Source organism: Cyprinodon variegatus, unplaced genomic scaffold (genome assembly GCF_000732505.1).
Source record: "Cyprinodon variegatus isolate N-32 unplaced genomic scaffold, C_variegatus-1.0 Scaffold560, whole genome shotgun sequence".
In the NCBI taxonomy this organism is placed as follows: Eukaryota; Metazoa; Chordata; class Actinopteri; order Cyprinodontiformes; family Cyprinodontidae; genus Cyprinodon; species Cyprinodon variegatus.
Genome location: NW_015151013.1, coordinates 42,662 through 65,665, shown reverse-complemented (window position 1 = coordinate 65,665; position 23,004 = coordinate 42,662). Strand labels below are relative to the sequence as shown.

The following is a 23,004-nucleotide window of genomic DNA, read 5'->3' as shown; positions in this document are numbered from 1 at the left end:
CTTATACAGCAATATTCAGAGAAGCTCTCTTCTTGCAATCTTGCTCTGGAGGAGCAGCAGATCCATAGTTTAGATGGGGGAGTCTTATTAACCAGAATATTGTGGTGAATTCAGACATTAGGCCTCTTTAGAAGCGTGATATCATAAGAGTCATGGCTGAATGAAAACACAAAACTACACTGCTTATAAGGGTGAGTATTGGCATGAGAGTTGCGATACAATATGTGTCACAGTACAATATTATCAGTATATAGCAGTATCACCATATATTTTGATATGTTGCTGCTATCAAAATTAAATTTATAGATAAAAAGGAGCTTGAACTGATTTGGTTGGAGTAATTGGAGAGATTCTGAAGGAAAATATACACTGAAAACTTTTATGCCTTATTCATTCAGTAGTTCATGTTGGTCATAAAAACTTTGTGAAATGATTTGAAGTTTGATTTTTACATCATTTAAGATCTAAAATTAAAGAGGAATGACAATTTCAAACTACATATATGTTCTTCAAGGTAAACATAAGATTAGAGCTCTGATTTAAAAGGATTGAGGGTGAGAAAAATCTCTTTGTTTTGCAAATGATCAGTTTATTGCATTTTTTTGTATGTTTTTGCAATGAAGCGTAAAGGTTGTTTTAACCTAAAAGCTAATTTTGATCGGTTTCTGCAGGCGGCAGGAACTGAGAGAACTCCGACTCCTTCAGAAAGAGGAGCAAAGGGCCCAGCAGCAGCTGAGCAACAAGCTGCAGCAGCAGAGAGAGCAAATCTACCGGCGCTTTGAACAGGAAACTACTGTGAGTCACTTTGTTTCTACCGCAAGGGGCTTTTTCCCTTTCTTCAGTTCTTTTCCTCCTCTTTTTCTGGGCAACTCCTCAGGAATTAGAAGGGTTGATATAAAATTTGTAGCCCATCTGGACCATTTAGAGTATAAAAACCTGAAATTCCTACCGCCATCTCTTCCTATTTGCTTCGACAGGCAAAGAAACGTCAGTATGACCAAGAGGTGGAGAACCTTGAAAAGAAGCAGAAGCAGACGATTGAGCGACTGGAACAGGATCACACCAGCCGGCTCCGAGACGAAGCCAAACGGATCAAAGCGGATCAAGACAAAGAGCTGTCCAAGTTCCAGAACATGCTGAAGAACAGGAAGAAGGAGGTATGGAGCTGCATGGCAATTTGCTTCGGGGTTCAGCTAATTTCTACCGTCTGTCTTTTGTTATAGTTTTTCTTCAACAGTTTAACTACCAAACTAGTTAAACTGTAGTCTCTTCTGTCTAGTCTTGTTGGAGTACTGTGGCTGGCTGCTCTGACACCCCTGTGTCCTCTTCCTAGTAAACACCATCTCTCCCCTTCTCCTTTAACGCTCCTTAATCCATGCGGTTATTTCAATCTTCTGCCTAAAGCTGCTGCTTCTCTATCCTCTGGCTCCCTCCAGAGAAATGGCTTCTTGGGGGTTATTTGTCTTTTAAAGCCTTTTAATAAAGGTCAGCCTTACTGTCATTCCCTCCCTCTTTAGCAGACTGTGCTTGCTTTGCTGGATGCTTCAGGTCTCCTCAGAGCCTTTAAGATTTGCTCTCTGCAGCTTTTTTCCCCCCTTCCTCTGCGCAGTGCAGTTATTGGGCTTCAATCCTTTTCCTCTTTACTTGCTGTTTATTGTGCTGCTTCCCTTTTATATTTAAATTTCAGCATATTATTAGCAACTGCATATCTAATGTGTGTGTAGTTTGTTTATAAAATCTATGTTTTGCTTAGACATGTATTTTGTGTGTATTGAACTAACCATGTTTGTTTTATGAGTGTATGAGTTTGCATCGGTTATGGGATGATCGGTTATGTCTTTAAAGGTGTTGGGTCTCTTTGGGTTAAATAATCCTAGCTCTGTTTCAGAGTGACTGATATGGAATTACATTTGTCTATGATAATTAGTCTACTGCTAACTTGTTCGAAGATACTCTTGGTCATATTTCAACAGAAATGGTGTTGATCCATGTTTGGCTAAGTTTATTGAGATTAGTGATATAATAGAAATGATTAGCTAAGTACAGTTGGCATAAAAAGTGTACAGACCCCTGTTAAATTTTCAAATATGACTAAACTGCAACTGTTTCAGGGAAAATAGACTACTTTTTGGGCTACAATTAAGTGAACTCTGCTGAGGACTTTTATTTAAGTCAAGTAGGGGTGTAAATCCCATCCATCATGGCGATTCGATTCAATATCGATTTCTTGACCCAACGATTTGATTATTTTCGATGCTCAAGAATACACCACGTTACAATTCGATTAATTGGTTACATTTTTTTTTCTTTCTTTCTTTTTTTTTTTTTTTTTTTTACACCTTACAGGCTGGACAATGTTTCAAATTTGAAATACATAAATAAAAGCTGTAATATCGTTATGCATTTTTTGAGAAACATTAGCAAATAACAGAAGTAGAAAAGTTGCATCAAAAAATACTGCAAAAATCAGTGCAATGAGTGCAATGCAATACCTCGGCTCCAGACGTCCCCGCCCCCTCCACAGACGCTCCGCTGCACCTCTCCCAAATTGTAGCTGACCGCAAACAGTGCCACAGACACGAGGCCTGCTTGTTTTGTTTTTATGACCGAAATTGCAGAAAACAACTCGTGAAGTCGAACCCGCTAGAAGAGAGAGTTGCGCGAGAACGCTGGGACCCTTTTTCCACCTGGATCTCCGCTCTTTTTGGACCTCATGTCCCTCCGTCGTCGGACTAAACTGGCCCCAAGATGGTTCATAAATAATGCCAAGAGACATTTTTGATGCTCCTATCCTGACTGATACTTTTTGTACAGTGGGATTATTTGAAACCTGACTGCCTGTGTTGACTAAAGCTAAATCATGCAAAAAACAGTTTTTCTCACTAAATGGTGAGATTAATCAAGAGGTACATCAGCAAAGTATGATTTTAAAGGTGTATGCAATGACACTAACAGCTTATGATACACTGTTTAATTCCCCTGGAACAGGTTAGTTATGTTGCACAGAATATAAACAACATCAAAGATGGAAGAGATTTGATCATTTAAAAGGGGTGTGTACACTTTTGTGATCCAGTATTGATTCTTTTTTTCTTTATTTAGTTATTCCATATCAGTCACCCATTTTTCCTTCATCTTGACGTTCAGAATATTCACACCTGTGGCTTTGGTGGAGGTAATGCAAACATAATCAAGCTTTTTCTGGGACTAACATCTTCTGGCATGCATCAGTCAAACCTATTGTTTAACAGCTGAAACTTGAATGTGAAGAAATGGTTTAAGGAGAATCGAAAGGTGAGGTGGCAGAAGGGAAAGGGAGGCAGAGAATCAGCATGTTGGCGTTAAATCTAATCTGTCGGTGGTTGGATGCTGGAATTCTTCTCTCAAAGAGGGCTGTGCACGTCTCTCCGGTTGTTGGGCACTATGTCTGATTTTTGAGAGCAACAGAGAATCATCTAGTTTCTGCATACTCACGCTGTAGGCCATTCAGGAAGTCGGACAGTCACCCAAACACATGCGAAAAGAGCTCATGAAACGGGTAAAAGAGGACCTGTCGCTCCTTCAGACTGCAGAGGTAAATCATTACCGTCTGAGACGCCACCTGTTCTCTCCTCCTGTTTTTATTCTCTTCCTAACTCAATCCACTCCTCTGTAGTTTCTGTTTGCCTTTCTTTTTAGGTTTTTATTCCGATTCACAGTGAAGGTGCTCACCATGTTTATTGCCCCGCCTGGTCAAAATGTGTAAAAAGCCTTAAACTAGCTTCATCTTGTTCTTCAGTTGTAGAAAACATTAAATATCATATTTGAGTACATCTAAATGTGAGATTGTAATTTAGGTTGTATTTTTTAATCTAGAATTTATTTTTATGTTGGTTTATGAGATCCTCGAATCACTAGTCCACAAGGTCTTTTTACATGGGATGTAAATTTGACAAAACAAAGGTTCTTTTAGTCAGCGACCACTGATTTAGGTCCACATTTCTCTCATCCCCATGGATAGCTTGGAGTTTAGTAAGAAATCAAGAAAAATTAAGATGACAGGATTCAAAAATGGGTTTAGAATTTTTTTAGGGCACATTTAAAAGTTTTGTAAGATGAGTCTAAAATTGAGATTTTTGAAGAAACACTCTTGGTGATTCTGGGATGAAACAAAAAGAGAACATGAAAGGGGGAAAATTGCCTCAGTGCCCAGTAGTAAGCATGGTGGAGGACCTGTGATGATGTGGACCCCTTCTCCAAAAGCCCTTAAAACCTTATTTAAGTGTGAGTTTTAAAATGCCAACCTCCTTTAACTTTGTTTTTGTTTTTTTAAATCTTTTGAATATTTGTAACTTACTTTGCATTTTGGCTTCTGCATCAACTGGATGCTATTTTTAGTATTAGTGTAGCTTTGAATAAGATGTTTAGAGGCAACCAATAAACTTAATGCTGTATTTTTGAACATTTGACCTGCTTACGCCATTTAATGCAAGTTATAAGAGGAGAATGGTGTAGGCCTCACATGATAGACGGCTCTAGGCGATTTAAAGTTTGGTTTCTAGGAGGATGCATCTGTGCTGAAAATCGTTTCCAAACTTTGCCTTCCAAAGCAGACTCAGACCTCCTTTTCCTATGAAAATTTCTGGTTATGATGCGCTTTTAGCGAGCAGCGTAACAAAAACAAAAACATCCCCGCTTCTTTGCATGATTGATTCAAATAAGATGCTGGATATGTTAGCTGCTTTAAAGCATGCCGTTATGAAAGGTACCATTATGACTAATTAATTGGCTTCCTTCTACCATTTAACCAGAGCAGCCCCCCCTCCCCCATTAAGTTAAGCTGACTGACATTCCCAAAGTGGAAAACATGTCTTGCATAACTCTGGAAGAGCCGGTGTGAGTGAGTGAGTGTGTGTGAGAAATCCTCAGCCTGCTGCGAGCCATCTGTTCCTGTGATCAAGGCGAGTGCGCTGTGTGCTCTCCTCCGCAGGCAGTGGCCCAGGTTATGATACAGTCTTTTCAGTTATCCTCATGCGCACTCTTCAACGCTCAGATGCAGGATGTAAGTTGACCCCCCACCTCCTCCACCCATCCCACTTTCTCTCAGTTTCTGGCCCATACTTAGATGTGTGTAAAGTTCAGCGACAGGACTGTCTGTGGTGGCTCACTTGTACTTTGAGAACTACACATGTAAGCATGGGCGGCGTTGGGCTTGCAGTATTTTGATGTTTTTGTATTTCAGTGTCATCACTGTATTTGTGCAGTGGTCCCTTTCTTCCTCTCCCGCTCAGTATTTTTCCCTCACCAGTCCACAGATGTCCTATAACTGGTTTGTGTAATGTACATGATAATTACATTGTGTGCGCAAAACTGGATTGTGTTTGGCTTAATTTGCTGGTAGTGTGGGTTTTGATCTCTTCTGTCTGAGTACATGTTTTTATCTGTTTGAGCGATTATATGGAGACAGCCTGGGGGGTGCCTGAAAGTCATTTTTTTACATTATTATTCACTGTTTAAAGCAGCCTAATTAGATTACTTTAAAAGGAAAAAAATAATACTAGCAAAAACTATTACAAGGGGATTCATGAAGAATTCTGCTGCAACTAAATGCTGAATTTAAGAGGAAATTGAGTTTTGGTAAAGCAAAGTGAGAGAATCAAAAGAAGAGCTCCACCAATTTGAATTTGGGCTTAATTTTCATATAGTGTGATATTTATATTTTTCTCAATATTGTTGCAAGCAAAGATCACCCTTATTAAATAAGTGTGAAAAAAATCAAATCCAGAAAAAAGGTTTTCAGTGACTTAGTTTTCTTAGACTTTTCAAATGATAAATGTTTTTGTATTGTAATTTTTTCAATCTTTTATTTTGTAAAATCTTTAAATTTTACTTTTAAAATTTCAGTTTTTCAGATTGTTTTACAAATTGCATTCTTTTCAAAAAAGCTTTTTACAGATCATTCCCATCACTTCAAACCCAATATAAACATTACCAACATTCATGCAGATGAATAGAAATGTCATTGCTCCTCTTTTCAGTGGTAGTAGCATAATGCTACTAAGCCAGCAATTTGTTAAATTAAACCTGAAAACAGAAAATTTGAAGAATTTTTTTTTTTTAAGTATGAAAAAGAATTAGAAAAAAACAAAATCTGAGAAAACAACATAGTAAACCTCTTTTTTGATTAACATGTTTTTTTGAAGTTTCATTTATAAAACTTGTTCCTTGCTTGAAGCATCATTTGGAACAAAACTGACTCCATATTTCCATTCACAAATTCTTTTTCTTAGTTTGACCCTTTGATTTAGTGTTAGCCTTCATCCAGATGTAGATCTTATTTTAAAGGTCAAACAGAGCAAATTCATGGGTGGAGGATATGCAAAAATAAACATTTACCATGTGGAAACAATTTTCCAGATCTGAAAATCAACTGCTGCTGCAGTTTCAGCTTCTTTTTCTTTTTTTCAGTACGTCTGAAGGTCTCGTGCAAACTGACATCTAAAAATATCTGGTCATGGTGGCCGCAAGGAGACATTGGTACGATGCTAGACAATGGAGAGAGAGATCCTCAAAAATAAAAATAGTAGAATATTAGTAAATATTCGGGACGGCAGACAATCTTTATAAAGTTAAAATCGAAAACAACAAAGACAATTTTCTCATGTTTTATATTTAAATTTTTGCTATATAAATGTAGCTATATTCATAAATTCAATTATTTTCATAACACTCAGGCTACCTTTGTTAAGTGCTCTATAAAAATAATTTTGTATTATATTATTATCGCCTCCAACTCCATGGCTTAGAACCTCATCTTTCCTTTACATTCACTCTGGTAGAGCAGACAATCGGCTCATTTTAGGAGCGAAACCAATCGGTTACACACACTAAAAGTGTCTCATGCAGTTTAGAGACCTTATTCTGATATTCTGATCAGGCCAATAGATTGTTGAATCACCTTCTCACTCTGTAGAGGCATTTTAATTTTCAATCATTTGTTGAATCAGGCCTTCCTCTAAACCATGCTGGAAAGAAGTCTCTTCTCTTCTACACGCCTTTATTCACCTGTTTCAGTCTCTGCCACCATTTTGCAAAAGACGTCAGAAGACATTCAGCTCCTAAAGGAAAGATATGCGCTGTCACAGCAGCAGAGATTTCCTTTTTCCTCCAGGTGCGCGCCATTCAACCTGTTGCCAAATGCGGCAAACTTCTGCAAAAACCCTGGAGCTTGCGCTGTACCCCTTTAAAGGCCAGAAAAAATATTTTTAAATAAAACGCCTAATGTTTCCATTTATGGAAGGTTTTTTTGTTGTGCCGCTAATAGCACAAAAACAAAAAAAAAAAAAAAAATAGATTTGATCAACAAAGTTTGTTTTCGGGTGTTTTTTCTAGCTCATGTTAACATAATAATCTCAATAGTTTTAAGGTTTTATTTTTTACTTCCTTTGTTTTGTCAGTAGGTTGTGAAATTCATGTTCCTTCATTTTCCATAAAACAAAATTTTCTTTTTTTGTTTTTACTTGTAAAATTGGATAAAAAATTATTTTATTTAAACATAAAACAAATGTATACAATAGGTTTTAACAAACTATTAAATGTCTTGTGGGTTTTACAGCTCTTGACAAATTTTGTTATTAAGGGAAAAAAAAAAAATGTGTCTCTTTGAATTGCAACTGTTGCTGACCCCTGGGCTAGTAACAGAACGAACTTTAGTGCAACTTCTATAAACAGCTCTGTTTGTCTCAATACAGACAGTTTTAGATTTTTTTTCTTTCAGAGTAAAATAAGCTAGTTATTAGTTGACACCTAACCTAGTTTCTTAACTGGTACAAACAGCCTTTGTGCCTTTATTCATTGTATAGCAAAGTGCTTTAGCACTTCTTTAAATAACTTTATTTTAAATCATTAAATTTATACTTTAGGACTAACTTAGCTAAGACTGCCGTCTATATGTGCCGCTTCTTGGCTGCTTATATAAGGTGCGTTCACTGGTCAGAGAACATATAAAGTTGAGTTGTGGTCGGTCCGTAGATGATGATGATGATGATGATGGACCAGAGTGTAAAGCGTCTTCTGGGTCCTGGACATTGTAAACATCAGTTTAGATGTTTTCCTCTAAGCTTTTTTCTTCCCTTTCATTGTGGATCATTGTCATCCATAATGTTCATCTCCTCCTTTCAGTCCAGTTGTTGATGTGACACAGCAGTCCTCTGTGTTGGACTAAGTTTGATGTGGGTTTTATATAATTCAGTGTTGTAAAGCTTGGATCTGTGTTTGGACTCACATTTTTTCATTTTACCTATTTTTATTCTGGCTCTTTGCTGTCTCCTCCTTATAACCACGTCTGGCTGCTCATCACTGCTTCCCCTCTTCTCCATGGCTCCTCAGGAGCAGGAGTTTCTGCAGAAGCAGCAGCAGGAGCTGGATGGCGCTCTGAAGAAAATCATCCAGCAGCATAAACTAGAAATAGCCACCATTGAGAGAGACTGCCTCAACCACAAACAGCAGTTACTACGAGGTAAGGAGACAGAGGAAGAGCAATGAAACCAGTGTACCGCTCCTAACAAAACAGTTGGAGTTTGATCTGACCTACATGATTATCATTATACATGATATCAGATTTATCTCAGTAAATAGGAAATTCCTTAATGTGTATCAATCGTACAATTAATTAAGAAAAAGTAAAAATCTTGCATTCTCTAGATTCTATGGATTAAGTGAAACATTTCTCACATTAATTTCTGTGCTTCGATTTTTATCTTGCAGCTATAAAAGCTATAACCCAATTTCTCTGAGAACCTGATTAATATCTCTAAAAAGCAAATGTATATTTCATATATGATAAGAATTATAAAGGCAATTCTTAAAGTATTTTTTTTTATCCAAAAATATAAGCCTACTAAGTTGCATGAAAATAATCTAAAGATTCTCTTTGGGATTTTGGTAATTTAAGTAGCTTTACTATGATCATTAAACCAGATAGGGTGATATTTAGCAGAGTGGGCAGGTCAAGACTTACCGAAAACTAATTAAAATCAGCATCTCCATAAAGCCTGCTGGAGAAGGAGGCAGGAATTGCTTTAAATTTCTTGTTGAATTTAAAAGGTAACTCTAATGCTTTAGTCGCTCTGAAATTCCTAAACACAGTCCACTCAGGGTTGCAGTTTATTATTCTTTCACCTGTGCACCTTTTCCCTTCAGTTTTTTCTTCCATTCAACCTTAAACAGGCAGAATCTTAAGCAATGAGCCCTTGTGTCTTACCATCTTTAGCCCTCTGGCTGTAACCCCAGGGGTCTGTTATAAAAGCCATTTTCCTTTTGGCCTGATGTTAAATATCAGTGAAACTAATTCTGTTATTTTTATTTTCATGTTTTTTTATGATATGAATAGAATTAAAGAGACATGTTAACTTTCTTATGTTAATCCAATTTCCTTATATGGGTGTGTAGTTTGACTGCAGCTCTACCTGTTTGTGTTGATGTCTGTTGGCCTTCGGTTTATTTAACCGGTGACCTGTGCCACCTGGGAACTCACTGGTTATGTTTGAGCAGACATGCTGCAGCCTGTCCAACTCGCCTCTTTGTCCTAAAACAAGTCCTACCCAACATGTTTGTTAATTTTGACACATCCGCCGCCTTTCCTTTAACTCTTGGGTGTTCCCATGTGTTCTGCAGCACGAGAGGCAGCCATGTGGGAGCTGGAGGAGCGCCACCTACAGGAGAAGCACCAGCTGCTGAAGCAGCAGCTGAAAGACCAGTACTTCATGCAGAGACATCAGCTGCTGAAACGACACGAGAAAGTAAGTGATTATAGGAGACGACATCCAGATATAAGAATGTCATAATTCAGAATTGCTTGGTTTGTAAACGCCTGCTGGTGTCTGCTGGTGGTAGGAGATGGAACAGATGCAGCGCTACAACCAGCGCCTGATAGAAGAGCTGAAGAACAAACAGAACCAGGAGAGGGTTCGCCTGCCCAAAATCCAACGCAGCGAGGCAAAGACTCGCATGGCCATGTTCAAGAAGAGCCTCCGCATCACTGTCACCGCGCCTCTGACCCCAGAGCAGGAGCGGGAACGCATCAAACAGGTGGATTTATCTTAGAATGACAGCGATGCCCCCTTCCCTATCCACTCCATATATTCATTTTTGGACAGACGGGCTGATGGGTTTTCCTGCTGTTTTTTTCCCCTCTCCATCTAGTTTGCTGCACAGGAGGACAAGAGGCAGAAGAATGAGAGAATCCATCAGCACCAGAAACACGAGAACCAGATGAGGGATCTCCAACTGCAGTGTGACTCCAACATCCGCGAGCTGCAGCAGCTGCAGGTCACATTAAAACACGTTCACTGTCTGACAGAAATATACAGTTTGAGTGATACTTATCAGAAACGTACCCTCTGCTCTTGGAAATGTTCATTTCCCCATTAAGTGATGCAGTTTAGGTTCCAGCTCAGCTTCTTAAGTGCTAAACAGCTCCTGGTGGAGGAGGTGTTGGCTGTCATTTGTTTCTTAAATGAATAAATTACAAAGATGCTTCCAAACATTTTGGCTAGTCCTGCTGGCAGATGTTCAGATGAACCACATACAGCCTCTCCTGCAGTGCCACCTGCTGGACAACTTAAGTTATCTAGCACTGCTACCGTTATCCATTTAAATACCGTAGCATGACCTGCCAACTAACATTTTTTTTTGCATTTCAAAAAAGTTGATACAGTTAAATCATTGAATCAGGAAGTGCTTGTAGTTAAGAAAAGAAAAAATATTAATTGGCCTTCAGAAGTAAGATGTGTTTTGCTTTTCTGAAAAGGTACCTCTTTCATTTTTATTTTTTGGGGCTGCAAGTTTTCTGTCTGACAACTGTGATATGCAATCAGAGACTTAAGAGGCTGCTGCTTTAATTAGATAGTCTGACATAAATGTTTGCAACTTTAAAACTGCAATTTTCCTAACTTTTTTTGATAAAAATTATAAAATGTGAGCATCCTGTTGTTTTTTGTTTTCTTAATTTTACATGAATAAGGGAAGAGTTGTCCTTTTTAGGAAACCCATTGTCTCATGAGCTCCAAGCTGTAATACTACAGATAAATAGAAAAGCTGACATATCGAGTTCATTGTAGTGATCAGAGCAGATTTAAAAAAACATCAGACCTTTATTTTGATATCACCGTTCTTTTTACTATTTTAGAATGAGAAATGCCATCTCCTTATTGAACATGAGACCCAAAAGCTGAAGGAGCTGGATGAGGAGCACAGCCAGGAGATGAAAGACTGGAAGGAAAAGCTGAGACCCAGGAAGAAGGCATGTTTATGCTTCATATACTTAGATTCTCACTACATGATATGTGCAGCAAAATCAGTATTTTTTCATTCTGATGTTTCTGTTTTTTGCTGCTCTCTATAGGCGTTGGAGGAGGAATTCACAAGGAAGCTCCAGGAGCAAGAAGTTTTCTTCAAAATGAGTGGCGAATCAGAATGCCTTAATCCCACCACCCAAAGTCGGGTTTCAAAATTCTACCCCATCCCAAACCTGCAGAACTCTGGTGTATAGCCTCCTGTTTAACTTCCTTCAAACGAAACTACAGTCGAACTTCTTTGTCACCCTCCCTTCTTCCTGATGGAGCTATTTTTTAAAGTCCCCAATAAAAACATTGAAATTTACTTTCTGCTTGGTTTTAAAGTCAGTGAGCTTACTAATTGTGCCTACATGACGTTCCCTCACCTAAATACTTCTCTCAGTTTGCTGGGAAATATTGATTTATATGCACTTTTTTTAAGCATGTGAAGATTTCCAAGGTTTGCGATTGTTAGCTAAGATCAGCCATGTTCGTCGGATTATTAAAAGCACAGCCTGAAACACGATAAATTATCTCCAGTGCCTCATATGTCTGTCAACCAACACCCTCCCCCACCATCACCACCACCCCCCACAATGACCCCCTTTATTGACGTTTTACTGCTTGCAGTAAATAAAAAGCCCTTAATGTTTTGCACTTAAAGCAGTCATCGTTCTCTCGTCACATAATTTGGTGATCAAATGAAAAAAAAAAAATCCTATTGGCGGCACAGATCTGGGAGAAGATAGAAAACTGTTTACGCTGATGTCAGGACATCAAGAAAGTGTCATAAAGCCGTTTCCTGAAAAAGAATGTACTGTGTTAGTGTGAATATAGAGTAATCAAAGATTAAGTCTACCAAGAGCAACTATCTTCTCCAGAGACGCTGTATTTATTTAGCACCTACTGTTATTTCCTTCCACACCCTCCAGGTGTTACGAACACGCCTGATCCGTTCACCAAAAGAAAATGCATCTTTCACTCGTTCAGATCAGCATTCGCACAAACGGTTTGTTGAAAGTTTGAAATGTAAAGGAATGTAACTGCACTAGGTCGCCACTTGAGTTAAAGAGTATTCATGCAGGTTCAGAGACTTTGCCTCACAGACGCCTATCTAAACTCCAAAATGACTGTAATGTTTTTTCTTTTAGTTTCATTTTGATTTTTTTTTTTTTTTTTTTTTGCAGATACAGCTTGATATATTTTCCAATGTTTATTTTGTTTTTTTTCTCCACTCTGATGCCGTAATTGCTTTCACAGTATGCCTGGGTCCTGTTACTGTATGAATCTCAGCATCCGAAGCCTTCCGCTGTATTTTAAATCAATATATTAGTATATTTTGCTGCTCCATGGTATATTTTCTATAAGCTGACTTGAAAATCTTTGTTTTTTTTTAAATGAATGCTGGATTTTTTTTTCTCTCCATCTTATCATTTTTTAAAATTTTATTTTGTTGCATAATTTTACCGAAAAAAAAATCGACCATGAATATTTCTATTGTATTCATATTTGATGTCAGATCTATTTAATGCATCTTTATAAAATGCTGTTCTTTTTTTCTTGTAAATAAAATAAAATCCTGACCATTTATTTGAAGAATTGAGTGAAATTTGTTTAAGTAGTCATAAGAACACAAAGACTCTCAAATCCAAAAATACATTTATTTTCGGCTTATCAAATAAAGGTTCAACCATGTTTATAATTTATTCTCTCCAACACTTAAAGGCAAGTAAAATATCAAATTCAGTGCTTAAACACAAAATATACAATTAAACCAGTCGTGTCTTTCCGATCATCTGAGTCCATCTCTGTAATTACATTTGTCTTCTTTATACCAACAAAACCTTTGCAAGTAAATGACTCACTTTGTTGAGACTGATAAAAGTCAACATGAAGCTTTGCTATTCTTTTAAAGGCTTGATTGTTTTGAATATTATTATTGGTTGAATGTGTAATAAATGCTTTTAAAAACTTCTATAGTCCATAGATACATATAATCCCCCAAACTATAGCAGATATAAAAAGTAGTGGCAGATGCTCGCATTTGACATTAAAAACTGCTGCTCCCCAAAAAAGGGGAATGCCATCTTCTAACTAAGCAAAGTAAACATTTTACACCCGCATGTTAAGCATGGCAGCCTGTGCCTTTTAAAACCTCAGGCCAACACATCTATGAAAAGCATTTATAAAGAACCACATGCATTTTTATTTCCCCAAAACCAACCTTTGCTTCAAAAATAAAGAGCACATTTTTTACAGTTTAACCACTAATATTAAACAGAAAAAAAAAAACAAGAGCTGAGTTGGAACATTGCAGCAGGACACCCCTCAGCCACCAGTGGCTTGGCGCCGGTGACGTCTTTGACGAACCGAAGGTTTATCACCTGTATGGAAGGAATAAGGGTCTAAATATTACATGGTTTAGTTGCGCACACATTTCTTTTATAAAACAAATTCAGATGTTTCCACTAAAGCTACCTGCTTCCCGCCTTTGCACTTTGTGTGGTATTTGGACAGTGTAGGGTGCTGGGATTCCAGGTAGACCTGGAGGTCCTGCATCACCTGCGATCATATAAAACCTCAGATATAGTTAAAACAACTTTAAAAAGTGCAGAGTTACATCAGGTTTGTTGAGATGTACCCGTGTCTCCTTTGGGTCCTGGGTACCCCCTCTCTCCCTTTGGTCCTGGGCTTCCTGGGGGTCCGGGAATGGTGCCATGTCCTGCACACAATCAAAAGTATAGAGTCGTTTACAATTCTTCTCTTTTCAACTTATACCTTCCTCTTTCTGAGTAAGATTGTTGAAAAAGTAGAACTCTATTCGTACTCCTGAAGAAGTCCATCAGGTCAGCAGTGACATTTCCATATGCCCCAATCACGCGGCTAGTACCAGGAGGTCCCGGAGGGCCAGGGGGACCTGGAGGCCCTTGAATAGCTCGGACATTTGTCCTCCAAGGACCGTCAGAGATGTACCGCTGCAGCAGGCCTTGATCTGCAGAACATGTGCAGTAAGAAAACATGCAGTTAAGACCAAACATTTTATATTCAATAAAAAAAGAGGCAAAAACCAATTTGTCCCCCTGTATGATGCAAAATCTGAATTTTTCCTGTTTCCAGTCATTGAAGACTTCCTAAATCTTTTCCATTAGCTTGATAATAATTTAAAATAGTTGGTATTCCATTCTTAGAAATCAGAAGTCTTTAGTTGCCAAGAAAACTACCCATTTGACAAGTCAAGTTTAACAAGTTAGTCAATGCAAGTTAGATAAATGCACATCTGAAACACATTCTTCCCTGTGTTGAAATCCTGGAAATCATGGAATAACTGTGTTTGGTGGATATAAGCGCTTAGGCACTAGGAGGCATTTGCTGCATTTTATATTGTCCATCAAATTGTGCAAATTGCAATTCAGATAATTAATTTACTTCAAGTTTTTGCACTAGGATGAAGTGTTTTTTGGTTTTTTTGGCTGTATCGAATTGGTATTTTTTGCATTACTGCAAGGAAACTACTTTTTTTGCATAATGAGTCACAAGATCAACAATCGGATGTTACTTCTATTGTAGAAAAAAAAATAGTAGGATGAAGATGTGGTATGATTTTTAAAATAGTTACTTTAGGAACAAATTTAGTTACATTGGATTTTTAACTGTATTTCTTATTTAATAGACACAAAGCAATTGCAAAATTGTAGTTTTTGACATAAGTGGAATATTGGCAATGTCTTGCGTCCATTTGTAAAGGAAACACACCTATTACCGGTATCCACAGTTCAGGCAAGTATAACACCAAAATGAGCTGAAAAGGCCACTGCTAAAGAACGGAGCTATTACTCTGAAAGCTGATCCCAATCCCACAAAAAAGAAAAATATATACTTAGAGACATTTGAATTGACATTTGAAACGTCTTCAAATCTTGAAAACCAAGTCCAGTGGATTTTTTTTTTTACTTTTACGGAATATACTTAGAGCTTAAAAGGTCCATGTAAGTGAGGTGCTCTTAACAACCTAACTCGTTTTGTCTGGAGAAATGGGCCTAAATTCAAGCACACCATTGTGCAACAGCATGGAAGGATAATTAAAACATTTTTGCATAAATTGTGTTTTTAAAAGTAATTCAACTAAATGCTAAGGAAATGTAAAGTATGTAATCCGACTTTGACATTGTTGTTCATTTAGTAATTAGAAATCAGCTTGGTGACCTAAACTGGGAAAGTTTTCATTTGATTTAAAGTCAGGGAGGAAAAAAAATATATAGTATGTCATTTTATGCTAAGCAATTAAACATCTGGTTTCAATGGTTATTTTGTTAAATAAGACAAGTCAAAAGTTTGACATTGAATGAGATAAGTTTTAAAAAGACACAAAAAAACTCATCTAACCTTTTATTGGACACATTTTATGAGCTTTATTTAAAACTGAACCAGGTTGAGCATTTTGCCTAAGAGTTTGCAACAAGCAGGACTAATGAGACAGAAGCTGTTGTTCACTCACTCTTTATGTAGTCTGTAACTTTCATCGCAACGCTGGAATAATCGAGGGACTCGGTGAGCTTGTTGACATCAAATTGCTGGGAGCTGTAGCGAGCGTCGCCCTGTGGGTAACTCTGGGTCTGTATGAAGCTCTGGGAGTAGCCAGGTTCTCCACGTTCTCCCTTCTGACCCTTTGGACCTTGAGGACCCGGAGGTCCGACAATAGTCCGCCGAACACTGTCACCTGGGGAAAAAAGTGAAGTTGGTTTCCAAGGGATTATCGCTGGTTTGATTTGTTTACATGTACTGAACATTTTTAGCAGTTAAGGTTTAAAAGAATTGCTTTAATAAGCACTGTTTGTATGATTTGTATGAGTTTTTCGTTCTTCAGAGTGGAAGTCATTACAGGATGTTCAAATTCGGCTGTTTTCCGTACTAAACAATAAGAAATAATAATAATAATCAGAAGTAGCCCAGAGATTAAAGACACTGTAGAAGTAAACTATGTTTTCTAATGTTGAGAAAAGTGTTTATTTTAGGCTGCTAGAGAGCGAGAGAGAGCAGGGCTTTCAGATGGCAACAGGAAGGGTGAAAAGAGAAACAAAAAGTTAATTTTTCAACTTTTGCTGTATTTTTTTTTCTTTTTTTTGGCGTTGCCTCTAAACCTCCTTTTATTTTTTAATCAGCAGCTTGACTTTTACCAGAGCTTTGTCTGTCCAACAAACATGGGAGGCCACAGTGAACTCCTTTTGTTTTAATGTGATGTCCATGCAAGATATGATTAACCCTCCACCACCAGACTAGACAATTGATTTGAGGTGCCTGAGCTAATATGGTCTATTTGGTAGAGTCTACTAAGGAAATATCTCCATTTTGGTCTAGCTTGTCTGGGGACCACTGATCCAGAAGTTTTAGCAAAGTATAAGCCTTTGGTTGTTTTTTGAAACCTTGCAAATAAGCCATACTCATTATCTCTTAGTAACTATACCTTCTTGAGCTTCTTTTAGCACATAAGATCAGGTCTGTAACATCTGACAGAGATATTGTTGTATTTTTACTAAATATTTCACAATCTGTCCTCTATTGATTCTGTCCTCAGGAGAAGGGAGGGACCCCATGTTCAATACTTTCCTCTTGTGAATCATTGCTGAAATTATAAGACATGTATATAACTTATTTATTATTTGTAAACAGCCTTGTTAATAGCTTTCCCTTTTCCTGAAAAGAACGGCTGCTACTCTTTTTCAGGTTATTTTTCTTCTTTGGCATTATGATGAGAATTACCTAATTTCTAAATTAGTGTATTTCTAATAATAAATAGTCAAGCAGCTCCTTACTTTCAGTTTCTTCTCTATTTGTATATTTGAATAAAGGACGTAGCTGGATTTTCATTTACATTTATTTTGTTTTCCGTCTTACATGTGTTTCAATCGCTTCACAGCTGCTAGTTTCTGATTACATCTTAAAACAGGAACTAAAGGAAGGGTGGACTTCCTCTTATCATGATTGTATATGTGTTAGGGTGAGCTGTTGGATTCTTACTGTTCAGATACTGCTGAATTTCAGCACGGATGGTTTCCCGAGGGAGGTTTTCACTGTAGGACACTGATCGAGTGAGAGCGCCTGATGGTCCCTGTGGTCCCTGGGGACCTGGAGGACCAGGGGGGCCAGGAAGACCTCGGAACCCAGAACCTTAGAGAGTACACAGCAATATGAAGCGACACAGCAGACCACAACTTACAAAATTACAAAACCTTATTTAGTCATCATCTTTATTTTCACAAGAACTAACATGAACAGAAACCACAATATATGACTCTGATTATACATTTGTAGAACTCAGTTTTAAATATGAAATGTTTGGATCGGAAATTTAAAAATATCAGAAGAGAGAGCTCCCTCAATAAAAGAGAAAATCTTTAGATTTCTTGTATTAATTCAGCATGAGGGTCTTTGAGGTTTTTAGAAAGTCATGGTTTCTATGGTAGCATACTTACCGTATGCTTGTCTTTTGAGCTGCAAGAGCATAAAACTAGCATCTCTGTAAAGCCTGTCAGCAGGAGGATGTATGAGGTATCATAACATTTCATTGCAGATAGCTGCTCTGCCTTTGGACTTCATTTAAACTAACATACCAACTCCACCAGATGACCTGGTATCCCAGATTCCCACTCTGTCATCCCCCCTCTGATCATCCAGACTTTGGTTTTCTGATGAATTCTGTTTGGGGGTTTCTAATGAAAGTGACCATGGATATATCTGGGATCATGCAGTATTTTTCTCCTAAGCTCAGGTAGTTGCTTCTGTTTGTGGCGGTTCCTGAAGCTCTTACTCTCTGCATAGTCAAATGGACTCTGTTACTCAATCCGCTCAGGGTGGCGATTGTCTTGCATCAACGTGAACAACCAGCCAGCTTCTACAGCAGTGACATCCTTTAGCTTCTGCTTAAAATTATTGTTCAACAGTCTTGTGTTATAAGCAGATTTTATGAGATGCTTTTTTTTTAAATTAGCTGTTCAATCTAATCATCCAAACGGAGAGAAATAAATGGTTGAAATACACTCTTAGATGTCTAAGGCACACAACACAATAATTTAGTTTTTCAATTAAATAACAAAAATAAGTAAACTTTTTAATACAATTTCAATTTATTGAGATAAAGTTGTAATAGGCTGTTATTTATGGCTGTGACCAGCCTTTTTATACCTGTTAAATATTTAAGGTAAACAAGATATGAATTCAGCTCAGCTTTATGCTCTTGAGTATTTGAAGCTGGTTATTCTTAGCTAGGAAAACATTTCAAATACTCCCATTCCTAGCAATCTATCTATAAATGATTACATTTAAAAGCATTTAAAAAAGGGGACTTTTTTTTTTTTTATATTTTTTGATTATTAAAGTTCGTATTGTATGTTGTCAGCAAGAAAATGGGTTCAGATATACATGTTCCTGCTTCTCATTATCAACATTAGTAATAATAGATGTTTCACTAATTCTATCTATTGTGTCTTTTCTAGTTCTCTGAGTTTGGACAAACAGAAACGGGGAATATATTCTGACCCACCCTGCAGGTAGCGTTGAATCTCCTCTAGGCTGTAGCCACGACTGCCCGACCCATAGACAGTGGATGTGGAGACCCCTGGAGGCCCCTGAGGACCAGCAGGACCTGGCAGCCCTGGCCTACCTGGTGGACCGGGCGGACCCTGCCGCATAACAGAAGCCATCCAGGAGCGGAAATCTGCATCTGAGTGGTTAGAAATATAACCAAAACGTTGATTAGGTTTTAGTTTCGAGTCGTTAAAGATGGGTGAAACTGATGAGTCATCTTACTGCGGATCAGTTCGGAGTAGTCAATCATAGCAGTGTTGATGCCAGAGCCTCCTATACCTGGAGCTCCAGGAGGACCCGGGGGACCTTGTGGACCTCTTGCAATCCCCCTCTCTGGAGGTTGTGGTAGAGTTAATGACTGACAGCACTTCCCATTAGTAGTAACATCTGTTGTAAGCTGCTCTTACCATTCATGATATTGAAGACATACATGGCTATCTCCTCTATTCTGTAATTGCCTGTAAGTTCTCCTGAGGCCCCCGGTGGTCCAGGCGGTCCTTGTGGCCCCGGAGGTCCTGACAAATACCTTCTCACATCATCTCCTATTAATTTCAAAGTGGAAACAGCCAAATGATGAGCATGAAGATGAAAAGCATTTTTATCTTTAATTCCAAGATGCCATCCTGTAGTTCAATGCTTTGAGACGGAATGTCCCAATGCAACTTATTTATTTCCAATACAATACCGGTACTGAAATTTTGACTATCGACGGATGCCGATAGTGACCCGATACAATATTAGCACTCATCATACACGCTTTTATTAATTTGTTTGTACTGTCAAATTTTTGTTTGATTCAGCAATATAACTAAAACGAAGAACAAAAGTGAAAAACAATAGGTGTGAAAACAGCTGACCCATGTAAAATTAACCAATAAGTTGCAGAAACTTTTAACAATGTTTTAAGTGTTTCATAAAATATCAGACAGGAAGGCCGATATAATCTGAAGTGCTTTGGCTAATATAACACCATTATCCAATATTAATATCGGATCAGGACATCCCAAGTTTTGAGGAAGCGAATCTGAGAAATATTTTCTTGTACAAAAAAAATGGGCCAATAAGTAAGCTATAGGTTATTCTGGGAAATGCAATAGGTTCTTGACTGAAAAAATATTATGAATGATTAGGAATTAAAAAACAATGTATTAAACTAAGCAGATTCAATGCATCCATGTTTTTTAGGCACTTTTCCACCATGGCTGGGAGCTGTTTATGTACTCACTCTGAAGCATGGTGATGAGAGCATTGACAGTTAGGGATCCAGAGCCAGGTCCGGGAGGACCAGGTGGTCCTGGAGGTCCCTGAACTCCAAAGCTGAAGCCAGAATCTGAACCTGGAATTACGCAACAATTAAACATGGTAACCTACAGCTAGCTGTGACCAACAAATGAGCAGTCCCTCTTCATATGATTATTATCAGATCTTACGTCGCAGGTATGCAATGACACGAGTAGAGATGTCCTGTATGGTTCCTGTTAAGGGGCCTGGAGGGCCTGGGGGCCCAGGGGGACCTGGAGGGCCCGACATACCACTCAGTCTGTACCTACCTGTGCGGACCAGAAAAAAACCCATTAATATTTGTTCTAATGCGCTTATATCATCCAACTCTCTCATGTTTTTTAAGACACTCACTCAGATAGTCTGAAATGTACTGCCGCATCTCTGTGGAGTCGCCAAAATTGCCTGGTGGGCCAGGAGGACCAGGAGGACCTGGGGGACCAGAACGGCTGGAGGTGACTGTCACTGAGCCTAAAAAGATAAGAAAGTCAGGGTGTCTTTACCAGAATAAAACCCATTTAGAGAATAAAATGCAAAAAGCTCAGTATTAATATGTAAACGTTTTTTTAAATAAATGAATTTCCCCTAATTTGGGCAGATAGGTAGATGATTTGTATTTAAAATAAAATAAAAAAAATTACTTCATGTGCATAATATCTAATAGTCTTATGTTGAGGGCAATAGTACTCATTCAGTTGGATGAACCTCTGATGTACCTGCTCATATTGTGGGCAAACACTGTGATTTCAAGAAGTTTTGACTTATTTTTTTATGACTTTTTGCAGTGAGGGCATTTATGGCGCTGTCACACCTTGACAATTTATCCAGCGTATGCTGACGTACCAAAAATTTGGCAAAAATACTGTTGTGCGTTGGATAATTTATGGGTACATTTTGTATGTAAGTTATGACCACACCCAAGCATGCTGGCACACATCAAGGTATGGCAAGGAATTTTATTTCTTGATGTATGCCAGCGTATGCTCATACGTGGGTCATAATTTACAGGTAAGCTATGTGATCGTTGACACACATTAACTGTAAGTTACTAATAAGTCGTGGTTTCTAGCTTATCCAAACTGTATCTCCCCATCATAGGGTGAGCATGAAGCTGAGTGTGATGGATCCTCCCTATGTTCACGCCCACGCCCACGCCCAACAAACTTCCTAGCAGACATGATGCTTATTTCTTTCTCTCTTTCTTTTTTCTTTTAATATATTTATTTATTTATTTTTGGCGGGTGGAAAACAGCAGCTAGGTAAATACCGTGACTGCGAAGTTTAGAGAAATCTTGTGCTTTTTAATGCGGGCAGGGTGACTCCAGGTGTATCGCTGTCCCATTTTAGGACACTGGCTCGTGACATTTCATGGGCATTACGCCGCCGTGCGTTATGCATAAGTTAGGCTGTCATTGGACAAAAGTTCTGGTGTCCTTATGAGCACTCTATGTATACGGTCAAAATTGAAAAAATACATAGAATGTTCAGCGTATGCCAGTGTTTTAGAAGTTTCTTGGACGTCAGCATGCGTTGGCTAAATCGTCAAGGTGTGACAGCACCATTAGGAGGATATTTTTAAAGATCTCCATCTTTTGACGTACCTGGTATTCCCGGAGCTCCAGTGTCTCCTTTAAATGAAACCAAAAAACACACACGTCATCATGTGAACCAATCAACAAAGCAAAAGAAGACTTAAGCATTTTAGCTTGTAAGGGTTACCTTTCACTCCAGGTAATCCTGGGACTCCAGGAGGTCCTGGTGGACCTGTGGGTCCAGGGATCACATTTCCTGCAAAACCAGTAGAGCTTCCGGGTCTACCTGGTGGGCCTGGTTCACCTTAAACACATGCGATAACTTTTACATCTTTTAGCTGTAAAAAGGACTGTCGCTTTTCGTCTGTTTTTTTTTTTTTTATATCCAAGCAACATCTTATTGATGTCTGACATTTTCAATGACAGACATACCTGTGTATCCACGGGGTCCCGGAGAACCTTACATAAACACAGAGACAACATGATTAAGTGCTGACAACAACCTCAAACTGGAGTAGAGAGGGAGAGATCTGCATTATCATATCACCTGTTTCTCCTTTAAGACCAGGTGTCCCAGGAGGTCCTGGTGGTCCACGATAATATGTTCCTGTAGGCAAAGCAGCATTAAATCTGTCTGTCACCACAACTTGGAAAGACTAAATGCAGACGAAAGTCGATGTTACCTGAGCTTGATGAAGAGCCTGCATCTCCCTTTTCTCCTTTAGGTCCTGGTCTTCCATAACCTAAAGAACAATACTTAATGGCACTTAATCACACCCTAACCGTGACCCCATCACATCTAAAAGCGTTGCCACAAAAACTAAATGTGAATTCATATTTTAACCTAATACTTGCCTGGCTCTCCTGGGGGTCCTCGAGGTCCAGGAGGTCCTTGTCTTGAGTCGCCTTATGAAAGATCAAAATATCAGAAACTATATAACCCAGCTGATTTCTGGACTTGGTCTGACTCTTCAGGAAGCTGATCTCTCACCTGGACGTCCAGGAGGTCCAGGAGGCCCAGGTGGACCTGGTGGGCCATGTATGTTTCCTCCATTAGTGTACTGACCTGAAGCAAAAAAAAAAAGAAAAGGAATACAATATGCTTTGACAAATTCATGAAAAAATATAGTATTCACCTCTAAACACTATCAAAGTAAAGCTTTGGGGTTACTGATTTAAATTACCGGTAAGTCCATTTTTAACATGCATGCAGGTTATCTAAGAGTGTTGGGATCTGGAGCTGTACCACCTTCCTCCAGCAGAGTACGCCGTGGGTCTCCTGGAGCTGGAGTCTT

At 38.5% G+C, this 23,004-nt stretch overlaps 2 protein-coding genes across 5 annotated transcripts in view; one reads left to right on the top strand and one right to left on the bottom strand.

Moving 5' to 3' along the window:
• The window catches only part of LOC107095632 (STE20-like serine/threonine-protein kinase), a 28,360-nt gene extending 15,493 nt beyond the window's left edge, over positions 1–12,867 (top strand). Inside the window, exons 11-19 of one of the 3 annotated variants that reach the window (XM_015391803.1) lie at positions 672–795; positions 978–1,157; positions 4,970–5,041; positions 8,368–8,497; positions 9,655–9,779; positions 9,874–10,068; positions 10,183–10,308; positions 11,168–11,281; positions 11,384–12,867. In XM_015391803.1, the coding sequence (XP_015247289.1) occupies positions 672–795; positions 978–1,157; positions 4,970–5,041; positions 8,368–8,497; positions 9,655–9,779; positions 9,874–10,068; positions 10,183–10,308; positions 11,168–11,281; positions 11,384–11,530 (1,213 nt within the window). In that variant the 3' untranslated portion in view covers positions 11,531–12,867. Of the gene's footprint in view, positions 1–671; positions 796–977; positions 1,158–3,481; positions 3,575–4,969; positions 5,042–8,367; positions 8,498–9,654; positions 9,780–9,873; positions 10,069–10,182; positions 10,309–11,167; positions 11,282–11,383 lie in introns of all 3 variants that reach the window. The other 2 variants (XM_015391802.1, XM_015391804.1) reach the window with 2 other exon arrangements.
• A 121-nt stretch (positions 12,868–12,988) lies between these two features.
• LOC107095631 (collagen alpha-1(XVII) chain-like) overlaps positions 12,989–23,004 on the bottom strand; it is a 37,410-nt gene continuing 27,394 nt past the window's right edge. For both annotated transcript variants that reach the window (XM_015391800.1, XM_015391801.1), the window contains 19 exons: positions 22,701–22,775; positions 22,565–22,615; positions 22,393–22,452; positions 22,257–22,316; positions 22,142–22,168; positions 21,897–22,013; positions 21,779–21,805; positions 20,532–20,648; positions 20,327–20,446; positions 20,122–20,232; positions 19,304–19,438; positions 19,119–19,229; positions 18,853–19,032; positions 17,331–17,480; positions 15,811–16,032; positions 14,143–14,307; positions 13,957–14,037; positions 13,794–13,877; positions 12,989–13,699 (listed from right to left, as the gene is read on the bottom strand). In XM_015391800.1, the coding sequence (XP_015247286.1) occupies positions 13,644–13,699; positions 13,794–13,877; positions 13,957–14,037; positions 14,143–14,307; positions 15,811–16,032; positions 17,331–17,480; positions 18,853–19,032; positions 19,119–19,229; positions 19,304–19,438; positions 20,122–20,232; positions 20,327–20,446; positions 20,532–20,648; positions 21,779–21,805; positions 21,897–22,013; positions 22,142–22,168; positions 22,257–22,316; positions 22,393–22,452; positions 22,565–22,615; positions 22,701–22,775 (1,949 nt within the window). In that variant the 3' untranslated portion in view covers positions 12,989–13,643. The remainder of the gene's footprint in view (positions 13,700–13,793; positions 13,878–13,956; positions 14,038–14,142; positions 14,308–15,810; positions 16,033–17,330; positions 17,481–18,852; positions 19,033–19,118; positions 19,230–19,303; positions 19,439–20,121; positions 20,233–20,326; positions 20,447–20,531; positions 20,649–21,778; positions 21,806–21,896; positions 22,014–22,141; positions 22,169–22,256; positions 22,317–22,392; positions 22,453–22,564; positions 22,616–22,700; positions 22,776–23,004) is intronic.